General features: G+C 40.2%; 1 protein-coding gene across 1 annotated transcript; it reads right to left on the bottom strand.

Annotated features, from left to right (window-relative positions):
• Positions 1–161: 161 nt before the first annotated feature.
• On the bottom strand, positions 162–19,013 carry tarbp1 (TAR (HIV-1) RNA binding protein 1). The gene is made up of 30 exons (XM_088934063.1): positions 17,968–19,013; positions 17,604–17,701; positions 17,398–17,467; positions 16,894–17,042; positions 16,559–16,611; positions 16,171–16,268; positions 15,862–15,997; positions 15,551–15,647; positions 14,924–15,013; positions 14,482–14,629; positions 14,171–14,267; positions 13,446–13,636; positions 13,141–13,235; positions 12,589–12,747; positions 12,091–12,287; positions 11,600–11,825; positions 11,087–11,275; positions 9,750–9,937; positions 9,491–9,562; positions 8,790–8,910; positions 8,116–8,226; positions 7,108–7,257; positions 6,454–6,540; positions 5,944–6,146; positions 5,674–5,755; positions 5,329–5,500; positions 5,006–5,185; positions 3,699–3,823; positions 3,233–3,369; positions 162–839 (listed from the first exon to the last, which is right to left on the bottom strand). Exons 1-30 carry the CDS (start codon positions 18,923–18,925, stop codon positions 686–688), a joined length of 4,833 nt encoding a protein of 1,610 aa, XP_088790189.1. The 5' UTR covers positions 18,926–19,013; the 3' UTR covers positions 162–685.
• Positions 19,014–19,770: the final 757 nt, after the last annotated feature.

Here is a 19,770-nt window from a genome sequence, read left to right as displayed (position 1 = left end):
CTCCATCTGACACCAGCCATTCCCGTTTTTTCCACAGTTTAGCTGAAATAACATTCTGTTATTCTGAACCTTCAATAATCTCCACAGCTGTGATTGCCCCCATCAGACACACTGTAGACACATGACATTTTTACTAAACAAAATTGCCCTAGAAAAAGCTAGATCAATGCAGTTTATTATTTGAGACAAGAATGAACATTTCTTTAAATAGTTTCTTGATCGTTGCCATGTCTGACATTAGCTGCCTGAACACGCCGATGATTCAGTCTACAGGAAGGGGTCAGTGACTTTATGATTGATTTAAAATCGTCTATAACATTTATTGAGTATTACATTAAAACAATTTAAAAATACTAAATCTTATTACAAATATCAAACCATCAACCACATTCACTCATGTGGTTTAAGAATAAAACAGTTCGTTGAAGTTCCCATGAAATTCTTATGACTACAAAACCAGTATTCAAGTTCTTTCAATTCCAACAGGGGCAAAGGTGGGGCCCCCTTAACATGAGTTCAAATAACAAATGATCTCTTCCAAGGTTCGTTTAAAATCCAGCTTTTCTGTTAACCCATTTTCAGGTTCAGACTGTTTTTTTTTTTTTAAAAGGAGCACTCTTTGGAAGAACAGTAGCACTTGTGTCCAGGACTGTAGATCCCTGAGGACAGTCATCCCAGCAGATCTCTAGGGGTCCCCCATGTGCTGGCGGGTATACTCCCACACCAGCAGAGCCCCACTCACATGCACATTGAGCGAGCGGGTCACACCAAACTGGGGGATCTCCACACACACATCCAGCAACTGCAGGAGGTTTGCGGGGATACCCTCCCGTTCATTTCTGTTGGAGGAAAGTTCAAATCAACAAAGAGATAATGTTACACCTAAGTAAGAGATTACCACAATTCTAAAAATGCAGTTAGAGTTATACGAAAATGCTCAGCTCTACCCACCATGTTAAGTTAACCAGAAATAACATTATGTTATATTACTTTAATAGAACAATGTAGTCTACATAAATAAAAAAAACAGGAAATCTGTTATATTGGCAACACTCAGCCCTTAAGTCATATGACCCACAGCTGAACACCAGCCAACTCAGATATGAAAGAGCCAGAGCTTCACTTATATCTGCACTGCACAATAGACTGGAACCAATAGGGGAAGTACACACTGATGATAAATGTTCCATCTGGTCCTGACAGCAGAAACAGTGTTTGCTTTGACTGTTCTACAATCATATGTGCCATTCATTCAATGCAACATGCCAGATAATTTCTTCTTTACAACACCATATGGTTACATCCCATCAGCTGTAGATCTAGTTTGCTTATTCATGCCATTATCACCCTTTGGCAGCGGAAGATCTCTGCAGCAGTAAAACCGCTGTCTTTTTTATGTCCATTCAAGATCAAACTCTGTTCAATGGCATCAATTAAAGGTTGATGAGGATGCTACATTAAATGAATTTTAATTTCTGGTAGTTTTAAAGCAGAAGAGATAAAACATATTGCAAAGTATAGTCTATTATTGCAATCATATGTGCAGACATATAACCCAACCTATCTGTACATTTGCTCTAACTGCACACTTTTGTGCTACTGAATACCAATACAGGAATAATAATAGGAAAAAATTACAAATGAAAGAAGACTGCTTGGCCCATGCCCTTCGTTTGGTTGCTGATAAATAATTTAATCCAAGGATCTCACCTAGCCTTTTCTTGAAAAAAAAGTCACGGTACTGTCTTCAACAACTGGGCTTGGTAACATGTTCCATATCCCTACAACTGTTTGTGTAACAATGCACCTGCTGATCTCAGTTTTATATGCCCTTCCATGTAGTTTCCAATTGTTTTCTGGTTTGTGTTTCATTGCAGATTTTGTTGAAGTTCAGTTTAGCTCAATGTCTTTGAGGATTCTGAATTTTTTAAATCAGATGCCCTTGTAGTTTTCTTTATTGAAGACTACAAATGTTCAGTTCTTTAAGCCTGTCAGTGTAGCTTGTTCCTACAGCCTTAACCTAGATGATTGATATAAATTAGAAGAGCTGTGGTCCACATACAGATTCCTGGGGTACTAATTACATTACTCCAATTTGAGTATTTTTCCCTTATCTTTCTATCTTACCTTTCTTTTTACCTATTAACTAGTACCAAATCCAAATCCAAAAACACACATTACTTTGAATACCTAATGTCTAATTAATATTATATGTGGAGTTCATTATTTAGGAATCTAAGCTTTATCATCTCACTCACTAGACCTTTAAAAGCTTTGCCTCATACTTTTGTGCAGCTGTTGAACCTCCAGCCACTAGCAAAAATTTAACAGGACCTTTAGAAGATAACAAATCCTGAAGTTCTGAAGAGCCATCAAGTATTATTTGGCAAGGCACCCTAAACCTTTACACTTGCAACAACAGTACACAGGTTATAGATTGCAAAACACACAAACAAATACCATTTCACAAGGTCAAATACAAGACTGTAATTCTGTACTGTGAAGTGCCATACTGATATGATCCTAGACATGATAAGTGTTTGTAAACAAATTAATGCACAAGCAAGCCTAGGCAGGTTTGTACATCCACATGGTGTAGTGGGAAGATTTAAGCAATTATCTTAATTAAACTTAAGAGTATCACTAGCTTGGAGGCCGTTTTAAATTAGAAGCATCTGTCAGCAAGAGGTGAAAGAGGTAAGAAGGTAACAGACTGTTTGTGTGGAAGAGCATTATCGGTTCAAAGACAAAGGAGGAGTTCTGAAACAAGCAACTGCCAGCATTATAACCAGAGGAGCCACAGACTGTAGCAGCGCAGTGCAGGTCACTGTGGCCTATGATAACAGCATGTGGCAAACAAACACCCCTGCAATCTTTAATGTATTCTTCAAGACTACATTCATTATTTGAATTAACAAACGGAAGGGCACCATGACCTGAGCTGCATTTCCCTAAGTGCTGTCTACAACCAAGTGTGACGCAGTCCTTACATCTCTCCCTGTATTCATTGGAGCCATAAAAGATCAATCTAATCAAGAGCTGTTGTCAGGCAAAACCAGATTTTTGGAAAACTGACATAAATTTTTACAACTATTTACTATTTATCACTCTTAGCACTCTGAAAAATATGTTTTAGATCAATGTTGAAGTCGAAGACTGCGTCTCCTGAATCTGTTTAAAAGGTGTCTGTGTTGTTCTGGCACAGGTCTATCAGAAACAAGGAAGTGCTCACCCCAGTAGCAGCAGGGTTTTTTCTGGGAACTTGTAGTCAGCCAGACTTTGACTGTTTGCTGTCTGTTCCACACCCACTATACTGTAGCCCTCAGTCTTCTTTTGCTCTAGATAGTCAGCCAGCTGAGGGGGCTTCACCTGCTCAGAGAAGACAGTAGACAAGTCACAATTATTGTAAAAAACACCTTTTTGGCTCCAGAATCTTTGACAGCAATTAAAATAAAATATTTGCTCCTGCAATACATGGAGGATTGTTATTATGCATCGGCACTAGCCTGGATGAACTCCCTGAATTAAACTGTTTTTTTTCCATTTGGAATACAAAAAGGTAAAACATGGTGCTGCACCTTAACCAAGTTCTTGTGTATTAATCACAGAATAAACAAGGGGTAAATTCTAGGTGACCGAAATGAGCACAACTCTAGTAAAGAGACAGGAGAAGAGCCAGGAGAGGCAGTATAACTCACCTCCAGCAAAGGGAGCCAGAGCTCTGCAGACACACTGAGAGCCTGAAAGTGTTTGTCACTGACATAGTGGAGGCTGTCCAGCACCAGCGCAGAGGCCCCGAAGATCTCACACGTCCGGCACAGACCTGTATGTACACAAGGTTGAAAAAAAGTTTCCCCAGATACATAATAGGAGAATAACCATTTCCTTGTTTAGACTGACAGGTTTGTTTTTTTAAGAGCAGAAATATCTAGTCTTTCATAATATGACTACTTTCTTTATAATTATCTACAATGCAATTTAAAACTATTGGATCTTTTAACAGAAACACATCACAAATTATCACATCATAAAAATAGCAAGACAGGTAATTTCAGCCTAGCTTAGAGTTTAATGTGCAATGCCTGATTGTAAATACTATCCCAGTGCATAGCAACTCAAACTGACAAGCAGCACTCTCCTGGAAATCTCTTATCTATGAATGTAAATCTATGCAGGTTACACAATGCAAAAATTAACAAATTTTCTGTTTCTCATGAGGTTTTCAGTATAGCAATTCATACAAAACCACTTACCGCAAGAGATCTCAGTCTTCATTTATACAAGATGTAGTAATTGCTGCCCATTTTTCCATTTAACAAGCTGATTTTCAGTCTTAAGAGCTTGGCTTTCATGAATCATTGCTGAGATTCTTGTTTTCTCTCATCTTTTTGGATGAGGAATTGAGTTTTTATTCTTTATTATATTTTAACTTTTCAACTATTTTATTTATTATATTTTCACTTCTTTATAATAAAGGCTTGTATGTGTTAAGTGCAAATAGTACAGGATAGCACCAGATGTCTATGCATTTGGTGCAACGATATAACTACTGTACCACAAATAAGCAGGCGTGTTAATCTTTTCCTACCTATGTTTATGCATCAGCTAATGACAATAAGCATGTTATTTAAATACTTAATCAAAACTGTTATAATTTTCACAATTAGGTAACATTCCGTATTAAGGTGAGGCTTTGGTGTTTGAGGGAACATTGTTGAGTTCTGGAACTAATCAGAGACTATAACATGGAAAATAATGGAATTCAATTTAATAGTTTTCACCTTACGCGCAGTTTTTGAGGAAGAACTAAAGCTTGTAGAACAAGAGGTTTCTGTACACTGCAAGAAAATGTACAAACTCAATGATGCAATTATTAATTTAAGCCCTACACCGAAACGACTACAGTTTGTGCTTACAACTAATGAATTTGTAATGAACCTCATGAAGAGCTCAGCTTTAGAAAAACTGAAGAGTCTGTTAATAAGAACAAATGTGCCCGTCTTACCTCCAAGGTTAGTAGGTTTGTCAATCAGTGAAGCCACCACAAGGAGGGCGCTGTTGAGCTTGCCTAAGCGGGCAGCTCTCTGCTGATACACAAGCTCTAGATCCTGATCAGGGACACAAAGCCTCCAAGGCATCATCTTCTTTTGCACTTCCACCCACTCCAGCTCCCTCTCGCCATCACCTGCACAGCCAGGACAACAAGGACCTCAATGGAAAGTCAACAGTGGGAATGACACCAGAAAGCTGGTCTAATTCTAACAGTTCTACCAAAGCTCAAGAGGTGTTTAATGAACAATCTGCTCATTTACAGCAACCACAGCGTACATTTGTCCTGCTGAATCCAATGTCCGACTTCCAGCTTGCCCAGATCTGTCCGGAGGTTTCGCAGTGGAAGCACGGAGTTTATGGGAAACTCCATACGTCTTTCAAATTTCCATACCGGAATCCACTCATCATCAGCCAGTTCAGACAGACTGGGAAAGGTGTAGAATATGGTCTGGAAAGTGGGGAAAAAAAGAGGTAAAATCACAAGTTAGACATGACGGCTAGAAACATAAATTAGTATTTTGCTCACAAAAAAAGTAACAGGATACAACTGTCTATATTTAACAACATCATTATGAATTTATATTGCACATCAGATAATATTGATTAAGCTTTAAAACGCACCTCTATGCTGTAGTCCTTCAAAGGGTGAAATGTTCCAAAAAAAAAGTGATCCTGAATCCTCTGCCAGTTCTTTACAGCATTCCTGTTGGCAGGAGGACAATCTTACTAGAACAACTGCCCATATGATAAAGGATACAGAGTAAATTTTTTAATTCCACATACTAGCACAGAAAAAAAAAACTAAGAGGCAGTATAATGGACATCTCCACATAATACAAATGAGTCTGGGGCCTGCCTGGAACTGTATACCCAAGCCCACAGAGTACATACCCGGAGCCTTGCATGGCCTCTGTCTGCTGCAGGCTGGCCTGCACCAACCCAGACAGAGCCCCCAGCTCCGGCTCATCCCCAGAGCCCGTCCCCTGGAGCCCCCACAGCCGCTTCAAGGCCAGCAGGGCGTACAAGCGCACGGTGAAGTTGTGACTGAAGCACCATTGCAGAGTGACGCCTAATGCTCTCCTCCATTGTGCACCCTGTCAACACAACAGCACGGTTATTAATAACAGAAGTCCAACACTCCCTTTTCAGCAATCTCAGTACAATTCACACAATGATGGCTTTGGGCAGTGGTCACTCAAACACAGAACACACAATACAGAAGAACAATGAAAGCAAAATATTTTACCTGGTTCAATATCATGTTTAAAGTATTTCCATGCACAAAATATTTTTTTCTAATAACCCAGTAAGCACTTAAACCTAGAGGAAGGATGTCAATCTTTTTCTTTTAGAACTAAAAACTTTTAAAAAAGCTATCTTCATCAAAAACACAGATTATACCTTGTCCTCCACGTTTTGAAGAATGATGTCAAAGTGTATTAACACAGACAGGAACGTGCAGATGCTGGTTTTTGTCTTCTCTTGATCCTACATATAAATGATATTCAGTATTTCCATCAAGAGAACACTTTAAATAATCTCATTTATTTATAGATCTTTAGAGAACTTTTAATTTAAGGACTTTTAGTAACAATTACATTCATATCCTGTTCCAAGATAAGTATATTTCCTTAATATGGTTCATAATAAATGTAATGACTAGCACACCTCTTGAAGACCTCTGACTAAAATTGGATATACTTTTACTTACATCAGCATATAAAGTGCTTACAGAAAGTCAACAAGTAATTACAGAAGTAATTCATTTTGTGGCCTAACAGCCTAAAATCAAGATACATTTAATCAGAATGTATTTTACCTTTACTTACTCATTGTAATACACAACCTCCAAGTAGAAAAACAAATGCTCTAATATTCTGAAAAGTAATAAAAAATTAAAACCTAGAAAATGAGCTGGATCATTTCGACACACCCATGAATTAGTACTTGGTGGAAGCACCTTTTGCTTGAATTACAGCCATAATTCTGTTTGGACAGGTCTGTACTTAAATAGCAATGTTTAAGCTTGTAGTGTATTCCACATCACCAGCTCACCAGGAGGAAGCAGGCCCACAAGGTGTGCAGCAGTGCAGGGTGATGAAACAGGACCAGAGTGATCAGCCACTCAATCAAGTACTTCACTGATGCCTGGTTACTGCAGAAGCCGGCCTCATACACCCTGCCCAGGACACTGGCTACAAACCCCTGCAGAGAGCACAATATTCCATGAGCCTCACTCCAGAGACCAAAGTCAGCCTTTAAGTCACTACCTCCTGAGTTATAGGCAAAGGCTGGTGTTTTCATCTAATGGGGTACTTAGAAGGCAATAGGATTTATATCATACAGTACCAAACAGCTACTGAACATCAAAGTAAACATAACACCACTTATACATGTATGTTTTAACAAAACTGAACTACACTGTTTTTGTGTATAGATTCAATGCTTTTGGAATCATTTTGATTATTTCAGCATTCATAGTTAAGTGTGATAGTCTGGGTATAGTTGTTGCTCAATGTTGTTACATTATTCCCCTTATAATGCTTAATGATTATAACTTCAGTGATGAAGTCCTGGGACCTTACTGCTACTCTCACTGTGGGTTCATCCAGACTTGACAATATTTCAGCTGAACAACACATCCTCTTTGTGTATATTTATGTATACGTGTACATTTATGTGCATATGTATGCAATTATGTTTATGTATAGTGAATGATATAACATATTCTATTCTCTTAAATCATTTTTTTTTTAAATACAGTTCTTTAGTTCCACAAGATCCTAGAAACCAAATGAATGAGAAGCTCACTGGTCCTGCAGCCTCTAAATGCTTCTGCAGCCTCTAAGTCTGAGGAAGTCAAACAATAGTCCAGCATTTTTTTAAACTAAAGTGAGAGTTTGATGAGGCAGTATGGACGCTGATCTACAGGAACCTTCTGCATTCCCTGTCCTGGCAAGAAGGAGTGACAGCAGCTGTCAACAGCCTGTGCAGTGACTGTTATTCTGTATGAGAAGTGCCTTTCCTAATGCGTGTGTTATTACACGGCAGAGAGAAGCTGACCTCCTCCAGTCTGGGCAGCAGGACAAGCAGAGTCTGCCACACTCTATTCTTCACGCGGTGCTGCAGGGAGTTGCCATAGTAACGTACTTTGGATTTGGTCACCTCTTCATCCTGCAGGGAAATGGGAAAAGGGAGTGAACAAGAAGCCTGGGGGGGGCTGTGTTGTTGTATGTCAACACTTGACTGCTGTAGAATTTCTGCATGTGAAATGGATTAAGAGAGTAGCCCTGAGGTCCTCAGTTTGGTCACACAGCCTTGACCAGAAGCACCAGCGATGCCCAGAGACACACAGCAGCTGTGCGAGAATCAGAAAGAGCCGCTCCCTCAACTAGACAAGACAAGTGTAAACACCATACTATGTAATTACATTTCACTAAAAGAAATATTCCCCCTTGAAAAGGAAATAAGACATCTCTTACAATAGTTAAAAAACAACTTGGTTCAAGGTCTTGGACACGTGTACTAAGTCTTGAGCTAGCTGATTTTTCACTTTTAACAAACTATAGCAACAAAATCATCCATATAGATACTTATTAGCTTTTCACCACAATGTTCAGTCTCCGTTTCAAATCCTACATTTTTTAGTTGGAAGCACCACACTTTTCAATACTTAAACCAGTCCAAATGCACATGTGGGAGTTTCATTCTGAATATCTTTTTTTTTATTTAAATACCTTTTTAAGAAGCTGGAGAACAAGCTCTTCCATGAACATTTTATGAAGATTGTTTGAAGGATCCAAGCGGCTCAGGAACGTGATGGCACAAACCCGGGGATAAAGATCATCCCTCCAATCACTGTAAGACAGCACCCAAAACGGCACCCTAAGCCAGCTTACAAACTCTTAGAAATTCAATGGATACAGGACATAATTGCCTATATAATGGTGAGCAGAATGACACACCATTCGGTCGGTACAGGTTAACACTAGTATACAAAGTTGTACAAATATTTGTTTTTGTACATCGTTATCAAAGCAGTATTTATCCATCTTCTAACATTACACTCCAAAGCACATGCTGTGTTTCTCATTATCGCCATACAGGTTGCATACTGGCTTTGCCTATCCGTTTGGTTGCATATTTTATCCATTATTAAGAAAATTCTAAGATTCTAAATGAGGGGAGGGCAATAGGCCCGGCTAGCTTGTTTGATAGTTGTATCAAATCTAGTGGTTTGGCATTTGATGTTTTTGATTGTATTAGGATTAAAAAGGTCCTCTTGTGCTTTAAAAGCACTGTTCTACACATAGAACAAAAATGTTTGATTCAATCTCATTTAAATGATAAATTCCAATTCTCAGTTTCATCCTAGCTTCAAGGTTATATGCTCAATAATGTGACAGTGCACTGTAACACTCAAGTGAAATGAGTTTACCTTTTGACAACAGTATTTGCAGCACATTCATCTCCAAGTTGCTCAACATATGTCTGTACATCTTGAATCAACCTAAATCAAGAAACACCTGTTAAATTCAACACCAAGAGCTTTGACACAAAAAAAATAACTGAACTATAAAGACACAGTCAATGTAGATTCCCTACCTATAGATGTTGGTAACTTTACCCATATTAACAATAACCAGCATTAAGCATTAATCTTTCACAGTCAAGAAGAAAAATAAAGATCAACTAACCTCTGGTCTCTCCTGAAGACAGGCCCATGAATGCAGGCTTCTGTGATAATGTCCAAGTGGTTTAAGGCACTGGAGAAAGCACTGTCATCCCCAGGGTCAGGAGGCAGCCAGGTCTCACAACAGTGTTTAATGAGAATGTTAAAGACTCCCATTTTCACCTGGGACATTTCAATTAATTCTGAAGCAATCTGTATAAGAACAAAAACAGGAATGATGGTGGTGTTTCCAGTGCCTTATATGTAGGTGTTTAATCTTATCTCTGTTGGAAACTGTCAGTTCTGGTGTAAAACAGAAAATGAAACTGAGCTGCAAGCCAAAACATAAATTTTAAGATCATCAGTCATATTTATTCTTCATTCTATTCTTTACAAAATGCCTATTTTAAGCTGATGGCTAGAAGACCAATTTAGAGGAATACAGCAAACAAACAAATCATATTACAGCTCTTGCTTCTTAATCTATGATAAATATAACACAAAACAACTCCTTTGTGTATAGTGTTTAAAAAATACAAGCTCACAACTCCTGCGTTTAAGACCTGCACTTTCCTTGCAGTCAAAAGGACGGATGACATGCCAATATTTTCTGCAGCAATTAATCATATGATGAATTCCATCACCAAAGGGACAGAGGAAAAGTGTGACTCAGAAAGCATTGAATATGGATTAATAATTCTCCCTGTTTTTTTAAGTGAGTTTTGAAAATAGAGGACAGTCACAGAGTTGAATTAATTTGCTCTATCACCCTTTGTGCGGAACCTCATCTTTGTGATTTCAGATTAAAAAGTAGACTATACTTGTGGAATAGGTCCTTAAAATAATCTGAACCAAGATCATTCAGTGCCATGTAAGTGAACAGAAGAACTGAAATCCACTTTAAATTGCTGTAGGAACCAGTGCCATTTACAGTTCCATCATTTTAAAACCCATTTAATACTTTAGGAGATAATCTAGTAAATAAGATATTACAGAAGTCTAATCTTAACAATAAACCCATGCATGAATATTTCAGCATCAGGCTTAGCTACGGGTTTGTTATAAAGATGCAAAATATATCAGTGGGACACTGTTAGTTTCAACTAATAGCATGGTCTCAGACGTAACACCAAGGTTTCTAAATCTACGAGCATAACCTCTGTCTATTTTACCACAGTTTAGACTAAGAATATTCTGGCATATAAATCTAATTTAATATCAGATCCAAACCTGTAAATTGCAGGAACAACAGCAGTAGTGTCTAACCTGGTCCTCATACAAAGCTAACTGTCCTCAGTAAAGCAATAAAAATCCAAGGCAGAACAGACACTGTATGACCCCCTAGATACAAACAGATTTTACCTCCTTCACCGTAGATGTAATCAGACACCCTTCCTTGGAGCTGAGCTCCAGAACACTGTGGTCAAACGCAAAGAGGACGAAGCCTTGAAGAGCTGTCCAGAAATCATGTGGATTGCTGCTGAGGCCTTGGACCACCTTCCATGTCACAGTCATAGCCTCCACGCACAGAGATGCATCTGAAAACAATAGCTGTTGCAGAGCAGAGGAAAGCAGGCTCAGGTTTGTTACCAAGCATCCTATATTCACTCATATAAATGCATATCTCTAATGCAAAGATTCTGATTGAGTTTTTGGCCTAGTGCACGGGTTTGCTCTAACCTATCACCATTAAAAATGATACACACAGTAACAAGGATGAACGATATGTTACGAGATCGATCAATGTCAAGAACCTAAAAGGGATTAACAAGTCAATACTTGGGTATTTTATTTGAACCACTACGACATTTATGCTGGCCAATAAAATGTTTCTTGAGTACATCTGTATGGAAAGAGAGGACTAAAGAAGCGGACCTTGGGAAGCACTGTTCTCATACAACACAGCACTGGCAGAACATGGTCACATGGCAGGATAGCCAGTGCCTCCAAAGCTGCTTTCAGAACAATGGAAGGCTGAGGGACGACAGTGTTAGGCTGGACATGATGCTTGAACACAAAATGCAGACACGTCCACTGGTCCTGAACAAACTGGGCAGCCACTCGGCCCCAGCCCTGCAAAGAGGACAGCTCTTCAACGGTACTGCAAAATAAAGGAATATGAGCATCAGCGTGGACTGACAGCAGGACCTGAGCAATGAATGAGGAATATCTCACAGAAGTACTTTTTAATTGTTATGTTTTGGTAAATATAGTATGCACACAAATAACACTGAACACACAGTCATTCATGTTGTATTGACTCTATTAATAACTACGAATCTCATAACGGTTTAAATGAGAATTTCTACCTTTACTCTGCAACAACGTTAGTAAACACATTAGTAAATGACAGCTGTTACACTGACCCCTGCTGGTCTCCACCGGCATCAGGTTTGTCCAACGCCTGGTTCATGGGGGCAGATGAGATATGGGCAATTAACTCTGTGAGAGCCTTGGTGGAATTAGAGTCAAGCTTCTCGTGGTGTCTGTCTACCACCTCACAGACCCATGCTAAAGACGCCATGCTTACGGACCTCTGGACTTGCGCTGCCAGCTGGGGGCACTGCAAGGAAATACAGAGATTAAATTGCCTGGAGTGAATGCAGATATTATTATAGTGTTGGAATAGAAAAGGAAATCTGCTCTTCTTACAGATTTGTAGCAAAACGGGACATCCATCTATGAAAACATCTGTTGCTTATAACAATACATAATATCAAGTGTTCCAAAGGCCTGAAATTCTCCATGTTAAGAGCATCGGAAGCATTAGCACATGGTCATCTATCCAATGGAAAACTATGCCATCTAGTGTTATAAGTTTATAGACGACACAACTGCAGTAAAACAGTAAATCAGTGATGTACCTGCTCTCTCTGCAGTTGCAGGTTCCTCAAGCAGCTCTTGAGCAGTGACAGGATGAAGCTCAGGAGCCAGGAGGTCCTGTGCCAGCCAACTGCGGTGTACAGTCTGACCAGCTCACGTAGCACAGAAAGATACAGACTGCAGCGGTCAATATCGGAGAGCTGAGGACCACAACAGATAGAAGAAGAAGATTTTGTTTCTTAAACTGCAATGCTTGAAGGCAAACCAGACACTAAAGACACTATATTCCAGCACAATATCATTTTTTAGTTATAGGTACAGTTATATACTCAGTTTCCTCAATAGTCAGAAACACATGGTAATCCATAATACTGCAATCAATGATGCAACCAAAGTACATTCTGGGTTGTCACATAGTTCAAAACAAAAGGACTGGGAGGTTAATTGTTTAAAAAGTGAAAATGTAAAACTCAAACAAGTTGATATGTGATGGCTCCATTTATTATATAAAAAGAAACTTGGAAATGGCCAACACTGACATGTTGCAGCACAGAATGTCTTGAACAGTTGAAGGAAACACTGGATAAACTCACTGTACACAGTTCACTGCTCAGCCTCCTCAGAATGTACTCCAGAACTGACCCAGAGCTGGCCAGCACAGCTTCTTCTAAAGCAGTGATGACAGAATCTGGAATTTTAAGAAAGCACATTAACTCAAGGAACTCCTGTGTATGAATTCTCCTATTTGTGCTGTACAAAAGTACTGCATAGTAATATATACATTTCTTTGGCATTAAAAAGACTGCAGACTAAGGTACATCAGGTGCTCAGTTTAGTCAAAATTTAGGTTTTCACCTCTTTTGGAATAAATATAACCAGTACCGTGTGCAGTACTGACCCTGGTGAGCTTTTCCCTGCAGAGAAGGGCAATTGTCTTTTCCGTGACAGAGCTGCAGCAGAGCGAGCAGTAACTGCAAGCTCTTGTCAGTCTTGCGCACAGGCAAGTAGACATTGGTGCTGAGTCTGTGCAGCGTGTCCATGAGGGGGCCCAGCAGTCGTCCCAGTCCAGGCTCAGATGCTCCTGCTTCACTGAACAATACAAAAGACACATCAGCATACGTACTGTAGGTGTCACGACAAGATGACTCCAATTAAAACATTCAAGCACCGGTTTCATTGCACAAGGGTTCCCCTAGAAAGGAGAACCTGGCTGATCTTTGGCGGCACAGTTGTGAGGAAAAGTTTGTGAACTATTTGGGATCATCTGTATTCCTGCATTAACTGCTCCTAAAGGGTGCTTTGATCTTCAGCTAACTCATAATACTAGACACAAACACAATCTGATTAAATAATTAACACACAAATGATTATGCTTTTTCTTGTCTATATTGGAAGAAATTGTTTAAACATTCACTGCTTAAGCTGAAAAACAAATATGTGAACCTCTAGGATAATGAACTTTAATAAAGGGGGTAATTGGAGTCAGGAGTTCCAATCAATGAGATGACATTCAGGTGTGAGTTTGAGGTGCCCTAAACCTATAACAAAACCCACAAAGTGTGGTTACCCACAGGGTCTGCTCTTAACAACGTCTAACATCTAGTGCATCTGAATAAAGAACACCTCTTCAGTCCATGTTGCTCCTCCAGATCAGCAGCCAGCAGTATTGCTCTTGCTACCAGCTCAGCATCACCCCAGTCTGGCAAGGTGTTTGGGAGTCCTGAGAGACAAAACCATGACCTCTGACTGTTTTGTAAAGAGAAACAAATAACGATTCTAATACAGTTTTAACAAATGCACTACAGTGATAAGCTTCAAAATAGGATAAATCGTCAGTTAACACAAGTTGTGTGACAATTTTCCCTGGGAGACATACTGTACAGTAAGAAAATGCTTATAGGATGAGAATACAATTACAGGACACTTCCCCTCACCTGTGCTTGCAGGAACTCTCAGGAATGACTCCACCAGGTTCTGCACAAAACTGCACACTGTCATACTGTCTCCATTTCCTGAACACGTGTTCTTGTCACTGTCTCCAGGCTTGAACAAACGCTCATTGCTGTGCAGCCAGTTACAAAGCTGCAAATTGACAGTTTTGTGAGATTACAAATGATTCAGATGTCAAACAGGACTTATCATTATCATCAAGAATGAGCCACACTTCCATAAAGTTCCAATTATAAATGAAGAACAAATGAGGAACATTCAAGGAAGGGGTTTTCCTTTAGAATTTATTGTTCCAATTTAAACAATGTGAAGCATGATTGCATTTTTTGAAAATAAAGTCCACCCTGTTCATTTTGTAGTCAATAACTCTGCAGACCAATTGCTAGGAATATACCACTGGGTACTAGGACATGATGGTTGTCTTACTTGAGTCCAAAGCAATGTTCCTCTGCACAGTGACTCCTCTGTTCTGAAATGCTTGAGGAGGCTGAAGACATCCACCAGGGTTACTGTGGTCTGTGGATACATGCAGGTCTCAGACACCAATGGTGAAGGAAGTACTTAAACAATCTGTTTCTCCCAGGAAAAGAAACACTATTATTTAAATTTAAAAATGGAATTCTAAAGCCATCAGCCTGATCATGTCCCCAGGTGGTGAGGTACAATTAGGATATTCAGCCAAGGGCCTCTAAGGGATGTATCAGAGGCCCCTGTGACTCACCACGCATCTACAGGCAAGCAGCAATGTCAACGAGAGAAGCATCACTTCTCAAACTGGTGCCATCTCTTCTGTCAGGCATGGGTAAACAAATGTGTGTTGGCATAGCCAGTTTATATCAAAAACACCTTATCAGACACCAGGACATCCCACACTGTAGGAGCGTGAGTTTGAAAGCACAATGTAAACTTATTGACAGATGGAGAAAAGAAAAAGATTAATGCCATTACAAAATAAAAACAACTAATTAAAAAAGTTTTAAAACTCTAAATGCCACCACCTTGTGCAGTATTATTTGTATCACAGGTATGCAAGAAGGCAGGTGATTCTCTTACCACATCAGTTAAATTCAGGGCACTCTGTAGCAGGAAACACTGAGCAGCACCTCGCAGCAGAACCTGGTGAGTAATCATGGTACAGCGGAGAACCTCTCTGAAAAATAAAGATATACATTGCTTCTGACCCCTCGGTTTTTGTTGCACAATTACCTGGTCATCAGGGTGTGGGCTCTGATTCAGGTGAGGGGGTGCTAAAATGAAACATTTCTTACATTCAGTCATTTATGTATGGAATAGAGATATCAATTGTGTGCTGTTAGCATTGCGGTCAGCATCGCAGATTGAAAGCAGTAGCCCAGGAGTCCTACCTAAGAGCACACAGACCCTCCAGTCCAAAGGCCGAACAGCATGGGAGCTGGGATAGTGCCTGAGAGATGAACAGGAGGGGAACAGCACACCAGTGACGACATGCCAGGTTCTGAACCATCTGCAGCAGCACACTTCCTGCAGGAAGGCAATATGGAAACTGGTATGGTATTTTTTCACTGAAACGATCACTTAACTATAAGATCTGTAGATCTAGGCAGCACCAGTAAGACAGACACAACCAAACACAAAACTTACAATTAATTTTGTCTCTGGAGACCTGGCCATTGCAGTATGAGATATGCTCTTACCTTGTTTCTCCTTTGGCAGACTACTGATGAAAGTCACTAGAAACCTTTGCAGCTTGATTGCCAGTTCAGGGCACTCCCCGATGCTCTGTCCTACAGACCTAACACAGCAAACCGCTATCTTTAGGAGTACATTTTTATCATCTTCTAATGCAAAGAAAATATTTACACATTACAAGTTCTTATTTCAGACTTCTGTCAGTAGTGTCCTGGAGAGAAAGAACTTCTCTACTTCAGGGCTTTTCTATATATAATGGGATAATCACAGTAAAATCTGTGGCAAACATCCAACAATACATTTTGTGGCATAATATATTTCCTTTATGTTTGACGTATGTTTTCTTTATGGGCAGCTGTTGACAATAACTGATGTTTAAATAACGTGGCTCACCTGTTAAACAATGTGCTTTCTGCCAGGACATCCAGGAACGGACCCACAATGAACTGTAAAAATGGACAGAACAGTCATCGTGGTTCAGTTCTGAACTTTGTTTGGAAAACAAAATCACCGTGAGTTCTCTTAGAAGATTGAAAACCTGGACCTGCTGCTTAGGTTTTTATCGTTCTGAAATGTATTGGTTTCCGTGTGTTTCCAAACTTCACACTTAATCAGATGAGAAGTTCTAGACTGGAAAACCCCTGCATCCAGGAAGAATCGAAGAAGCTCTTTTTCTCTATGATTCAACAGGTCAGAAGGATAGTGTAGAACAAACCTGCCATACCTACCTCAGAGAAGCCCAGGGAGAACATGGGCAAGTGCATCACAGACATGTCCAGCAGGTGGCACACCCCTACTCTCATCACAGTTTTATTCTCACTGTCGAACATCCTCCTGTACACACATACCAGCCAGCTGGGGTGGAACCGGCAGCGGTCTGGGACAGAACAGATGGAGTAAGAACAGGGAAACAACTGGCTCAGAGTTTTGCTCAGTGGAAAGAAACTGCAACAAAGAAAAAGAAGTGAAAGCTTAAAAAAAGGAGATTTTGTTGTGGTTCCTACTTCAAATCAGTTTGAGGTTTTGATAGGCTGTGAACTGTCATATGTGCCAATATCAGGTGCTTAATATTTAAGGCATTTTTCATCTTAAGAAAACACACGTGGACCAACTTTGCTTCTTAAGCAGCATCAATTGTACCAGAGATTGTAGTTTGTAAAACCTAAAAATTGGACAAAGGAATGCGTTATGGGCATCATATCTTTCCTTTAATACAGCATACAGAACATTACCTTGTCTGTCCATCATAGACACCTCCATGAGTTTATTAATTCTGTTCAGCACAGGCCTGACAACATGAATCTAAAAAGAAACAGATAAGGGATTATGTGAGGTATTATCTGGACTTCTTTCCTGGAACTGTAATGGAAGCATTTGTATTCATGTCAAAGAGATATTATTTTATAAGAATATATATAGTGTGTCTTGGGTGTTATACCTGGTTTTCATCCAAAGTCTCCATTATTAAAATGTAATCTTCCCAAAATCCCAGCAGAAGCTGATGTTGGTCTGGAGCCCACCAAAACAGACTGACCCCTGCAAACACACATGGACAGGGCAATGACATGAAGTACCAGTGTTCCCTATTTCAGCCTTGACTATGATACTGGACCTATTCTCGGAATCGGAAATTTGTCTTTAAAATCTCCATCTTCACAAATACGTTCAGAAGTATCACCTTTGCAACTACAGGGGATGGCACTTGTAGTTATAATATTAAAATTAAAAGAAATACAAATGAGCAGAAATGGCATATCCAGTACTGAGCATTACTGTCCCTCATATCGTTAATACACTCTTACCGTTGGCCTCTGGTGTACCGCTGTGGAAAGCAGTATTCGTTGCTTCCGAGACGGCAATGCATCTCTTCAACAAGTAAAGGGCTCTTTTGCGCGATACGTTGTCTCCGTGAATCAATCCGTTCTGTACGGTCTTCCAGAAGCGCTCGGAGAGCCGGGGGTCTGGGTGTTCGGTGGTCTCGGCACAGGGCGAGAACATGTGGTCTGAGAGAGCTGTCAGGCACAGCAGTATGCGTCCAGTCACACTGGGGCTGCTGTCCTCCACCTGCCAGACGCTTAAATCCTCCAAGATGCGTTGCAGCGTATCCGTTTTCCTCATTTTGCTGTAGTTCAGAAGAGTGGATAAAATCCTGATTGTCACTTTTGACACTACGTGATCTTTATGTTTCCTAATGCAAGTGAAAGCAGCAATAAGCACTCTGTGTGTCGTCCGTGGCTCAGATGAAATGAATGGTAGTGTAGCAGCTATAACCTCAACAGCGATGTCTGCATCCAAGCACCCATCGCTTGACAATTCCAAGCTGTCCTCGTCAACCCCTGCAAGCATAAAAGGCAGAGCGGTATCTACCACTCTCTCTGCCGTGTCAGAGCGGCCACATAGTCCGAGACAGGCGTTTAACAATCCGCAAACACCAGAGATAATCTCCCTCCTCTGACCGTGGTTATGTTTGCTCAATTCTTTTTCACGGGAAAATTTAAACAACAGCGGGAAACAATGATCCCACACTACATTTTCTACCTTATCGAGAATCTGCCTCCTGTTTGGTGCTGGTGGATTACTGGAAGCCCCATCACCAGCCTGCGTGCGGTCCAACACACTAGCAATGTTTCTGATAAAACAACTTAGAGCTTCTACCGTCTGCGTCTGAGGCCAGGAATCGCTTCCCCAGCAGAGTGAGTCTAAAACAGCCTCAAAGTCCCGGCAGTTTAATAAAAGAACATCTATCAAAACAGAGGTCATTGTGCGCACCGTTAAGCACAATGAAACTGAAAAAGTAGCAGGCACAGTCGAACACGCTGTCAACACAACTGCATTTCAGATAACATCCGGGATTCCACGTGCTCTTCTGGACTACGCATGCTCACGCTACGTCATCATGACGTACTGCGGCGGTGTATATAAAAATGCAGTCGTCTCCAACGGTGTATTGGTTTGTGCCTTTTCTTTTACGGTTTTCTGTCAAAACCGGGAACTGTCCTACCAACAGATAAATTTGTGCGCCCCGTGTATGCAATTAAAAACCAGACATTATCCCCCGTCCACGATACATTTTTTATTTACATGATCATATATTTACTTTTTACGCTCCTTTTTCCTTCTGGCATTAAGCAATTGTTTAGTGTCTCTGTGTGTTGAATGGGACTTCGATTTTATTTATGAATCATATCTATAACTCATATACTGGTAGAAAATGTTCAAGCCAACCACCTTTCACTCTCCTGAAAACCCACAACAGGACATAACCCCTTCACATGGATTGTGATCTACTCCAGTTATTGAGTCTAAGCACCGAATCTCGTCACGTAAACGAGATCTCAGGCTAGCAAAGGATGAAGTTATCCACCATTGGTGACCATCCAAATTCTGACTTGTGAGGAGGTGACACCCTACAGCGTTCTTTTTTTTCTGGATCAAAGTGTTCAAGAAGTCAAAGTTACAAAGGTCTTGGTATTAAAACCAGACATTGCAGGCTTGGCATCAATTTAGAGAATTTAGAGCAGCCAGGTTAAACCCCGTGCTTAAAGGAATGTTCTACATAGATCTGTCAAAGGAAATTAAGCTCTCCAGTTCTGAGCAATAGTTCA

This window comes from Atractosteus spatula, chromosome 15 (assembly GCF_055471065.1).
Source record: "Atractosteus spatula isolate fAtrSpa1 chromosome 15, fAtrSpa1.hap1, whole genome shotgun sequence".
Classification (NCBI taxonomy): domain Eukaryota; kingdom Metazoa; phylum Chordata; class Actinopteri; order Semionotiformes; family Lepisosteidae; genus Atractosteus; species Atractosteus spatula.
This window is presented reverse-complemented; position numbering and strand designations above follow the sequence as displayed.